General features: G+C 40.4%; 1 protein-coding gene across 3 annotated transcripts in view; it reads right to left on the bottom strand.

Annotated features, from left to right (window-relative positions):
- Positions 1-6,487: 6,487 nt before the first annotated feature.
- Positions 6,488-12,114, bottom strand: part of PACSIN2 (protein kinase C and casein kinase substrate in neurons 2) — a 58,159-nt gene continuing 52,532 nt past the window's right edge. For all 3 annotated transcript variants that reach the window (XM_030453517.1, XM_030453526.1, XM_030453531.1), the window contains one exon: positions 6,488-8,324. In XM_030453517.1, coding sequence (XP_030309377.1) covers positions 8,212-8,324 — 113 coding nt within the window. In that variant the 3' untranslated portion in view covers positions 6,488-8,211. The remainder of the gene's footprint in view (positions 8,325-12,114) is intronic.

Raw genomic sequence — 12,114 nt, 5'->3', positions numbered from 1 at the left:
GGGACGCCCCACGCCCCGCCCCGCCCGGGAGGCGACCAGGCAGCGCGCGCGCCCTGAGCCCGGTGGGGCGCGGCCTCTGCGAGCGCCGGCGTGGCGGGAGGGGGCGACGCTCACTCCCCCCTTCCTTTTCCCCCCTCCCCCCCTTCCTCCCACCGCCTCCCGGTTGCCCCGGAGACGAACGGCTACGCCGCAGCAGCCGCCCGCGGGAGCCCCAACCATGGGCGGGGGGCGAGAGGGAAGGGGAAAGGGGAAGAGGTGGGGGGGAGGTGTGAGGCGGGCGGCCCCGGGCAGACGGGGTTTCGTCGTGAGAGGGCTCGGGGAACGCCGTGCCGGCCTCGCTTCCCCTCGGGGTCTGGGGCCGTAACGGGGAGCGTGGGGCACGGGAGGCGAAGCCGCAGAAGAACGGCAGCACCTGCTGTGGAAAAAGTGAAGCAGCTGTGTTCACCTCCTGACAGAATCACAGGATCATTTATGTTGAAAAAGACCTATAAGATCATCCAGTCGCAACAACAAACCTCACACTGCTCACCACTAAACCGTGTACCTCAGCACCACCTCTACACATCCACAAAATCCTTCTAGGGACGTTGACTTCACCACTGCACTTGGCAGCCTGTGCCAGGGCCTGACAACCCTTTTGGTGAAGAAATTTCCCTAATATCCAATCTAAACATCCCCTGGCACAACTTCAGGCTTGGTGGAAGTGAAGAACTACCTTCAAGAGTTCTTGTTGGGAAAGTGGTGCCTACTAGATAAAAGACAAGGTAAATGAACCCAGGAGGTCTGGAAGGACTATTTTAATCTCAGTAAAAATGCAATAGTTAATTGCATTCGATTTTAATTAAAAAATAAGTGTTAGAGGATGGAGAAGACAGTCCATAGGTGATAAAGCACATTATCGCTCCCATGGATAAAAGCATTCCTGGACTCAACAAGTGTGTTGCAAGAGCTCTAAAAATTGGGGTTAAAACCATCATTCCCTCTCTTCACTAGCATTCATGTACACAGCTGGGGACAAATGAGTCAGTGCCAAAGCAGCAGAACAGAAAGTCAGCAGGTTTTAATTGCTTTCAAGAGCAGCATGTTCTGATCATAAATCTGAAATGATAAGGCCTCTCAGAAGAGGGCACAGAATAGCAGAAATATAATCAGGAACTGTGCCATATATTAGCATCCCTACTTCAAAAACCTGGAGTGCCCAAACCTCACTGCACTGAAGTGGTTGCATGCAGAGACCCGTCACAGCTCTCCCCCTCACACTCTGCCTTACAAGAGGATTTTCACATGAGGTATGGGGCTTAAAGGCAGAGATGCCAAACTAATGAATTCTTTTGCTAGAACAACAGAATTGCTACAGAGGACCTACAGGAGCCACTCCAGCTCTCTCATGGCCAGCACTTAACAAAAGGTACTAAGTCATAGAGCAGCCCCTGTAAAACACTGCAAAGAATTCTGGCTGTACAGAACTCAGCTCAGCAGCAGCAAGATGATCCATGGCAGCATCTTCAGAGCTTGGCATCTTAGCACTCTTCTTGAGAGACCATCAAGGCTCTCAAGTCTCTATCTCCTTCTCTGCTACTCTTCTGACATAAACAGGTGCAACTGCAGAGTTATCCACATATGGAAAACAATGGTGTTTAGTAAAAATTTCTATAATTCTTTTTTTTTTTTTTCCAGAACCATCTAGGTTGGAAGGGACTGACAGAGACTGTTAGCTCTAACCTGTCAAAAACAGGGCCATAGATTGAGTTATTTATCTAAATGGTCAAGCTCAAGGCTTTGCATGAAAATCTAGCTTCAGTGCCTTGTCCTCAAACCCACATCACTTTCAGTGCCTCAGGTGCAAGAGGTTCACAGAATGGTCACAGTTGGAAGGGGACGTCTTGAGATCATCTAGTCCAACCTCTCCTGCTATAGCAGGATCCCCTAGAGCAGATTATTCAGGAACATGTCCAGACAGGTTCTGAACATCTCTAGGGATGGAGACTCTGCAACCTCCCTGAGCAATTTGTTCCAGTGCTCTGTTACCCTCAGAGTAAAGGGTTCAGGTTAAATCTCCTGTATGCCAGTTTGTGAATTTTGCCCCTTCTTTCGCTGTCTCTTACAGAACCTAACAACCCCCAGTTCTTACCAGTTGATGGGGAAGTAATTCAGGGGGATGAGACCTGTTGCTGCCTTGGTTCTGGCCATGCTGCATGAGGCAGGCACTCCCTGAGCACAGCCTTTGGCATGGATTCAGGGATTTCTGCTGGAACATACACAGCTGTGTGGTGTCCCTGTATCAGGGCCCTAACCACTTGCAACCCAGAGGCACATGCTAGCCCTGTAGTGCCTTGCTGGTCACTAGTGATCCTGACAGGCACCTGAATGCATGAACATTTTACTTTTCAGCATGTGAATGTTTGCTGTCAGGCCAGCAACCTCCATATTAACTTTGTTAGTCTGGCACTATCACAGGTAGGGGGGCCTGGCCAATGTACAAGGAGAGCTGCCAAAAATCCATCTGTATGTATAGAGCCAAGGAAAACTGGGATTAGATTTAAAACAACTGGGCAACAGTAGATGCATCTGTTGTTGCCTGTTCCGTACCAGCAAGTATAATAACTCCCTTTACAATCCCTTGGGATCAAAAATGCTTAGCAAGAGACTTCCCATTGCAAAGTGAGGCTTACGTTTCAGGAAGACATTACCCATGTAGTCATAGGTGCTCCATACAGCTCACTCCCCTCCAGAGATTACTTACCAAATCCCATCTGTCTGCACGAAGATTGCAATCTTAGCCTACAGCTGCTGGCCTCACAGAGAGAAAGAGTTGCCAAAAAGTTTCCACAAAGGAAAAAGAGAGTCCGTTGCATCAGTTTTGTAAGTATGGTTAAAAAAAAAAACCAAAACAGGATAGGTGCAATCATACCAGTTAACTGAAACAACTACCATGAGAATAACAAGGTCATCTTGAAAACTGATCTGTCTGGCATAATCCTTGTAAAGCATGATCTTATTCATCATCCCATAATTTTCCCAGCTGCCCTGCTGCCTCCCCAGGCAATGGCAAAAAGGCAGCTACCTTTTGCCACTATTGGGAAGCACAGGCCAGAAACACAATTCTTCTGCCTTTTGATGGCTTCCTATTTCCAGAAGCAGCACCTCACTGCCTCTGAGCTGGGATGTCAAAATACTACTCACTGTTCAGAGCTATCCTGCACACACAGATCCTAACTCTTTACCCAGGAAGAATCTTATCAGACAGATTCCTATTGTAGACTGCAAGCTCAGCTGATTGCTAGGAGACGAGTTCCAGACAAGATAGAAGAAAAGCATTTTAGCACATGTTTATGAACCTGAGGGAGGTGAGCAGGTCCTGGAGGCAATCTTAGAGCAGCCTCTAGGCTGCAGAAGGAAAGGTAATGTAGCAAATAGAGGTAGAAGGCATGACCTGGTCCATTGCCCTCAGGGAAAATGCAGTGCTTGTAATTCCCTGGCTGCTCTGCACTTGAGTAAATAAACACTGAGTAAATAAAGCCCTCCCCTCCAAGGGTGCCTGTACATTGGGCACTGGAGCGTTTGCTACTTTGCCAAGCAGCCATTGGGTGCAGTGCAAGTCCCTACCCAAACTACCAGCAGAGCAGCACCATGAGCAATACTGACTCCCCTGGTCTGACATTGCTTATGTCCTCAATCATCAACAGATTTTCATCTTGACAAAAAAACCCATCCAAGCAGCACAGATTACTTCCCTGACACCACTATCCACAGCACATTGTGCCATCATTTTCTTTGTCTGTGAGAATGAATGCAAAATTGTTTGAGACATTTTGGAAATAGCCTCCAAACCCTTAATTTTCCACCTGATGGTGACTTTGCTCAGTCAGAAGAGAAGGTGGATGGAGAAAGGAGAAGGAAGGAGAGGAGAAGATTAGATTCTAAATAACGGAAATAATCAGAAAAAACCCTGAAAGGTGATCAGTGTTTCTGGACAATAGAGGAAGGCCTCCTGATCTGCAGCAAATTTGTTGTTTGAGTAGACTGCAGAAAGGGAAAGGAAAAGGCACCAAACAAAGACTAACAATAGTCATGGGAAACTGGACCACAACTGCTGCTTTGCCAATTATGGCTCAGTGTAGTAATGTTATGTCTTGCTAGTGGTTTCCAAGAATTTCCAAAATACATGTATTTCTAGTCCCAGTGCACTCAGAGTAATTTAAAAATTGCTTCCATGCCACCTAGTCTGACAAACATATACATGGAGGAAGACTGCTGTACTTATACCCTCAGAAACAGATGCCTGGCAAGTACAGCATTCCCTAGAGGGGCTGTGTTACAAGCCCCCTAATCAGGCACAAACACAGAGCAATTCATAGCCAGTATGACACTGGGTGTTGGTGTTTCACGAATCGAAACCCAAGGGCTCTTATTCTTAGTAACAACCCAGAATACAGTTCCAACTTGATATGAAGAAAATGTAATTACGAGGATTAAATATTGGATCAGTTTTCCCAGACCAAATGAAATCCATCAAAGTTTTCAGGACCCAACCAGACAAAGCTCTCAACAACCTGCCCAACTTGGCTTTCAGCAGGAGGCTGGACTGGAGATGCCTTGAGGCCCAATCTCCATGGATGATTCTGTGCTAATACTCCCTTTTCTGTATACCTGGGCTAGGCCTGAAATGGATGGGTTGTCATTGTTATACTTTGCTGAAACCCAGTTTTTCATTTCTGCCAGAGCTACTTTGTGAGCTGATGCAGCATATGAAAAGCTACCCACTCTAATGCTTTCTCCTATTCTGAGCTATCCAAATGTTGTAACAAAAGTCTCTGGGGTCCTGGATCTTGCCTAATAGTCCCATCAGGACACATAAATACAAAGAAGGTTCAGGATGACCTCTCCAGAACTGCCTGTTCTCTCTGTCTTTGGCTGATGTGACAAAGATAAGCATCATGCATCTGCATGGAGACGTGTGGAATTACCAGTTCAGTGGCTACCTACCATCTCACAGCTCTAAAACACTTGCTGCCATTCCCAAACTTCAAAGCTTTCAGTTCTCTAAAATTCTACTAAGGCCAGTCTCCAGTTATTGTCAAGCCTCCCATTTTTTGCTTTCTCCTCACATTCCTGCTGAGAAATGACGGAAAAAAGTCCCACGTCACGCTACTTAGATCTTCATTACCCTCAGTGCCAAAAATTCCCTTAGAGCCAGAGGATATATATGAATGGTGCCTGGTGTCCTTTGGAAAGCTTGGTAACACTGAGCAACGATTTGTCACTGCTCAAAACTTCATTGTACATAATGAAAATATATTGCCTCATGACAGCTGTAGCTCCAGAAGTTTTAGGCCAGCAATTATGTCCTCAAAGACTCAACATGGTCCCAGACACATTCAGTCCCAGTACAAACAATCCATACAGAAAACCTCTTCTCTAGAACAGAAAGATCAAGCAGCCAAATATGCCTACCCTCACAATATGGAAACAAAGCTTAGTAACTACATTAAAAAACCAGCTGAAACCAGTTCAACACATTAGTATTACATTTTTAGGTAGTACTGATGCATTGTTTGTACAGATAACATCAAGAGGCATAACCACATCAGACAGGTGAGGTTTCTTGGAGCTTTCCACTTTTGAATATGATCTCCATCTCAACAACACAGCCCAGTACAAAGCCAAAAGGTTACTATAGTGTAATTTACAGGCTTCCCATCTTGCACGCCTGATATTCAGTTGTGCTTAGGTAAGTCTCTTTGTGTTAGCAATGCATGGGACTTGCAAAACCAGAGCTTGAAGTAGCATGCCATTGCAAAAACCACCTACATTTGCAACGTGGTAACATTTCATCCATGCCAGAGTAATCAAATTTGTATTTTCTGCATTAGGGGTTCTAGAAATTTCCATCATAGTCTTCCACAACTGATATGGTTATTTTACCTCACAGGGTTGGAGATTTCATGGGTCCTGCAAAAAAGTGATCTAGCTGAGGAATACATGACTTGAATTTTCAAAAATTTCTTGCTAATGTCACTAGTAAGGTCTGAAGCAGACTGCCATAAAATACAGGAAATTATAACAGTTACTAACTCCAGTAATAAAATGTGGGAGGTTACCAAGTGTTTGTGCTACCCATCACAAACATTACTACCTTAAAACTCAGCCAGTTGACAAGAAAACTCCCACAGAAGGAGGATTCAGATATTATAAAAAATACCCAAACTGTATCAGAACTGACTGTACCACAGAAAGCAGCATCATAGTAGAATGTGCATACCCATAAAAGTCATGGTCTCCTTTCATAGTGCTTTGCTGGAATACCTCATCAAGAGCCCCTGTGCACTGCACCTCCCCCTTTTTTTTAAATGTCAGTAAAGTCACGCTCCTTTTTATGGCTCTTTATGCAATTTTGTCAATTTAAATTGCAATGAAATGCAGTTTATTTGCTTCAGATTACTATTACTATTACATTCACTGGAATAGTAAGAGGTGCATTCTGTGCTTTTAAGAGATTAACAGATTTTATTGTTTTCTAAAATATTTTACAGTACAGAGACCCAAACCATTAATTCCTGACAATTTTAGTAACCAACTTGTGGATAAACAATTATGTTGATAAGTGTTCCTTGACAGACACATTCATACATCCACTTTCTAAGCTTGCACATTTTGATTCATTGAAATGATGACTAAATATATCAATAAGTTCAAAAAACAAACAATAAAGTCCAAGACTACCAAGTGTTTTATAGTTACTTCAAAACAGATTTGTTAGCTTCATTACAGTGTAGCTTCCTAACATAGAATATCTACTTACCTGATAATTAGGGAACTAGGGTATGTTTTTGTTTGTTGTTTTTTTCTTAAACACAATTCTGCTGTAATTTTACAACCCAGTTTTAAATGTCACAATTGTATACTCTTTGACATGATTACAGATGCCCAAGTTGTAACTGCAAACAAATGTAGATTTTACAGTGTTCTGCTACAGTAATCCATGTAAGGACTAAAGCTAGTTTATATTTTGACCAACAAATTTATCCACAAATACTGAATTTGAGTACATAAGCATATTTACTGTACTTCTGAAAATGTAATCACGGAATACTTCATCTACGTTGAGTAATGAATATGGCAGGAAAGCAGATTTAAATATACCTATAATTTAAACTCTTAAAACAGTCTAAATCTTATTGACATCAAAAGTCTTCATAACTAATAGCCATGCTCTTTATATTTTGGAATATCAAATTATATGTACATATACACAACATAGGCTCTTAATAAAAAGCATTTAGTCTATTTTACAGTCTTCTCTGTTCAAAAAAATTAATCTTCACAGGTTTAACATTTCAAATCACCCAAAAATAATTAGCAGTTTAAAGAAGATTATTTTTTTCCCTGCAAACATGTGCTAGAAATACCTATTATTCTGGGGCTTATGCATGATTACTTTGAGTGCCATTTTAGATGTAGATGGAAAATTTGTAGTTTAAGTGTCAAACCACGGAAACAACATTCATTACAGAATCCCAAACCATGACATCTGCAGATCTCTGCTACAAATTATCTTCTGTAACAGGTATTAAATACAGTATTTGTTTTACAACTTCAAGCCATGCTGACAACATAGAAAGATTACTACAACATGGATAGTTTTCATTCAGTCAACTGGTGACTAAATCTGTGTCATAATTTAAGTATTGTTTGATAAATCTAAGCATACAAAAAGGTGCTTAACTACATAGCATTTAAATAAAAAAATACTGCATCTTTCAGACATTGCTAAGAACAAATAGAAAATTAACTATAATAATCTTTAAAATTCAAGTTGCAAGTTACTGAAGGTCACTTAAAATAACTGATTAAACATAAGTGAGCATAAGCCACATACCTGCGGTAGGATGAGGCACAAGCATGGAAAATGCAAAAATGTTTAGGAGTCACAATAACAGACCATGTGGGAAGAAACAGCTTGAGAAGTATTTTTCCTATCATACCATTTTTTTAATCTAACCCCTTTACTTGGCATTATGCACAAGCTGTGAAAACAGCGTCAAATTTTTCAGACTTTTGCCTTTAAATCACTGTGATTTCAGTATCAAGCTCTCACTTTCTCATTAAAATATATACACTCTATACATCATTATCTTCCTCTCACTTTAAATATATACTGTACAGGCCTACAGAGCTTTTTAAACACTTCTTTATTAGCTTTGTCCTTCGTCACTGGATCGGTTCTACATAGTTTGCTGGGTATAAACCAATTTGTCCGTTGTCCAGACGTCCTTTGCACCAACCCTGCTCATCTTCATTCTCCATTTTAGTTAATTCATCCCCTGCAAAAAGAAGGAACATTGTTAACAAGCTGCAGCCTTTTAAGTAACATTTTTAAAAGTCATAGCATTTTTTAATGCACAAAAAAGAATGCAAACTTTTGAAGTTATATACAGTTATTTCAGTATAAGATCAAAGAGTCCTTTATCTAAAAGGTGTGAAAGGACAAAGATAGCTGTGGATACTACAACTCCTTTTAAACAAGCAGAATGATGCTGCATTTTTGGCCCTCAATAGTATCAGTGCAAATGAAATAAATGTTTCATCAGGCTTAGTATCAATATATACTCTTCTAAGTGTCTGTGGAGCATAAGAAAGAAAACACTAAAAACCTGGCAGTAAATTTTTCTTGAATTATACCTGCAGTTTTTCAGTACACCACTACTGAGCTGTGATGAAGAAAATTTTAAAAGAATCTTATACCTTACAGTTTGTTAAATACCTCTCTCTCCTTCTCTCATCTTTTTAAAAAATATAAGGATTGGGATTTAAATTTCCCTTTTCTTGCTTTAGCTTTATAAAGCTGGAAGCTAACTTAAGACTTTGCTTATTAAGTTACACAACAAAAGCTGACACAGATTATCCATTGAGATATTTATGACCTTTAACATAACCTCGTTCTACCATTCACATCTCATCTTCAACACCCTCAGGCAATACTTTAGCATTAGAGTCTGCAGGCTCCAAGATGCTGTATATCAGCAAATGGATGTCCCCGTTAGCCAGGCAAAAAAGGCCAGAATAAGTAACAATTATTTCCTCACACATAACCTACTTGTGTCAAATTATTTCCCTAGATAAAACTGATTTGTGTTTCATCTTCGTTAGTAACAGGAAATACATGCTGAAGATATTAACCACTTAATACAGTCCCAAACAGCCAGAAATACACTGCTATGATTCCGTTTAGGACAACAAAACCCAGCCTACAGACTATCAGTTCTTTGGTACAAATGGACAAGCTTCATATTAAAACTTCTCAGATATGCATATGCTAGAGCTCCTCTGTTAGCTAGAGATTAAAGCTTATCTCTTTTAGTGTGTAAGCTTCCCAGATAACTAATAAAGGAATATTATAGAATTATAGAATCACAAATATTTGGCATTATGGATTGTACTTGTCTTATGGAGACATTTCACTTTTTTCCCCTTACTATTTCTAGCAATGCAGAATGAGACTGTACAATTTCAAGCTTCCCTGACACTTCTATGAAGTATACTGACTGAAAATAGAGACAATCAAAGCCTCACTGCTTTAATAGTAAGCCTTAATGGCAGTTGCATTTGTATTAACAGCTAGGACTTGGAAACTCATAGAACTTGGGAGTTCTATAAAAATATTACCATGTAAGTGTCATTTGCACAACAGTTACAAGAAAAGCCTTTGACAACTGCTAAAGAGAGCATATAAAAATAATACATTTTAACAACATTGCATGGTCTATATTTGCTATAGATATTTATTTTAAGTCATGGCATAGACACAGTTGGGCAAGCTAGACATCTACTAGATGTTTGTTCCCCATCATATTACACAATTATAAAAGTTATAAGAAATGAAAAAACAAAGTCATTATTCCTCTTTGGAAATTTCCCACAGTTGTGTGCCAAGACAGACAGTCATATAAAGAATTCTCCTAGTAAAAAGGAACTGCATGCATTGAAGTACATTTAATGGATTCTATGCAGAGCATACACTAGAGCATATACCTAGATGTGATCACAAAAGCTTTGTAGGCAAATTCTTTGAATATCTAAGGAAACCCCCTCTGAGAATATCTGTGCACATTTAAACAGATCCCTGAAATGCATTAATCCTGTGCTGACAGCTGGTTAGGAGGTGAAGGCATAGCCTACATAGGAGCATGGAAGAAAGTATGTTTTAAACTGGATCCTGCATGACCTGGTGATTTTTTTCCCTTAGGCTTTTGAATGTTCAGTGTAAACCTAGTCACATCAATACTTCTGCCTAAAGTCTAATTTTGACTGTAGCCATTCTGTTAACTCAGCTTCTGTAAGGGGATTCATGGTCTGGCATGTGATCCCTTTCCTTTGATAGATACAATCATAAAATTCAGAGTTAAAGCATCCATTAATGCTCTTCCTTCAAAGGTATTAAGCTATTTTTAACTTAGCCTACATACATTTCTTAATAGTTAATTGTTCCTGTACTGTATTTGTGCAGACTTCACACTGAGAACCACTTGGCTCAAATAGTTTAATGCAAGTCACACAGCTGGTACTAAAGCACAGAATGCCTAACTTTGTATTTAACCATTACATCTGTGTATATAAACATTGCATAGTTTTGCCACTGAAAAATGCTACTGTAAACCCTTGGAATGCCACCCTGTTGCTTGACAGGCACAACACATATTTCCAGAGGATTAGCACACTTCCATCTCCTGCTGAGAAAAAAGGGACCAGTTAATGTCTACAGAATGAAGGATAATTTTAGTTGCTGTGCATTCCAGAGAAAGCTCGAGATGTTTTGTCACTACTGTCCTTCTGTTGGGGCACAATTTGGCAAAGTTAATGAACAAACCAACCCATTCTCTGGAAACTTACATTACTTGTCTATGAAGAAGTCAGATGTGTGAAGTTTCACTACTAAAAGAGAGAGGCAAATGAAAGCCACATAAGCTGCAGGCTTTTTGGTTTAAAAAAGAAAACTGTTTTTAGAAAATGACCTGGTACTTCACTGTTCTGAGCACCACTTTTCCCCACAAGCAGAACAGAAGTCTAGCACTTCTCTGTTTAGCTGTGTCATTGACTTATTACTATATTAACTTTAAGCCATAACATACATCCAAGACTGACTCTACTTCTGTTTGCTTTTTACTCATGAAATCTTGCTCTGGAATTCCTGGCTGGTAAACTTTACATGTGTAATTCTGTGCAAGACATCAGAACAATTGGCTGAAATTAGAGCTTAAAAGACATGGAGAGGGTATGGAGTTCACAGTTAATCACTAGAGGGTGCTGCCTCCAGTCTGGTGAGATAGTGAAAAATCTAAGTCTCCTATTCTGGGGGCTGAGTAAACTGCCCAGGCACTTGCTCAGCACACAACAGCTGATAGAACTGCCCCCAGACAAAACAGGGGCAGCAGCATCCACGGTATACAGCTATCCTACCACTGTGCCAATTCCATAAGTGTGGAAACAAACCATGGCATGGGTGTCTCCTGTCAGTTGTCTCTATTCTGTTCTCTTAGCACTTATAGCAGTGAGGTAAAATAGGAACATGGCTTATGGCTCTAGGGAAATACAACATCCTAAGAAGGGAAATGTATATAAAGTGTACATTAATGTAATGCAAAATAAAAAAAACAAAAAAAATAGGTAATGGCAGCTACTGTGCTTAATATATACTGAGCTGGATGGAAAGAAGGAAGAAGAAAAATTCTACCCACAGCTAAATTTTCAACCTTAAAGTCAGCACTGTAGGAAGCTAGAGGTCAAAAATGGGATGTCTCCAGTTTAAACAGAAAAAATATCTGTTGATTAGATATTGTTTTGAGATTAGCTGCTGCAGCCTTTTTATTTAATAGAACAACTTTGTAGGGTTAGCATTTCTAGATAGCTAAAAGTAGCAGCTATTATTGTCACTGACTAAGAAAGGGAGAAGATTATCAGTTCTGCAGTTCATTTTGTTTAACACAAAGTGGTAAGAAAGGAATATTCCAAACGGATTCATCATAACACATTCCAAACAGATCAGAAGCTAGTGTTTCCAAACAGGGGATATAAAGAAGCCCTGTCAGGAAGGGTGAAGGTTATATAGGATCCTGT

The sequence above is a fragment of the Calypte anna genome, chromosome 1 (assembly GCF_003957555.1).
Source record: "Calypte anna isolate BGI_N300 chromosome 1, bCalAnn1_v1.p, whole genome shotgun sequence".
Lineage (NCBI taxonomy): Eukaryota > Metazoa > Chordata > Aves > Apodiformes > Trochilidae > Calypte > Calypte anna.
Note: the sequence above shows the minus strand (reverse complement) of the source record. Positions and strands in the feature narration are given on the sequence as shown.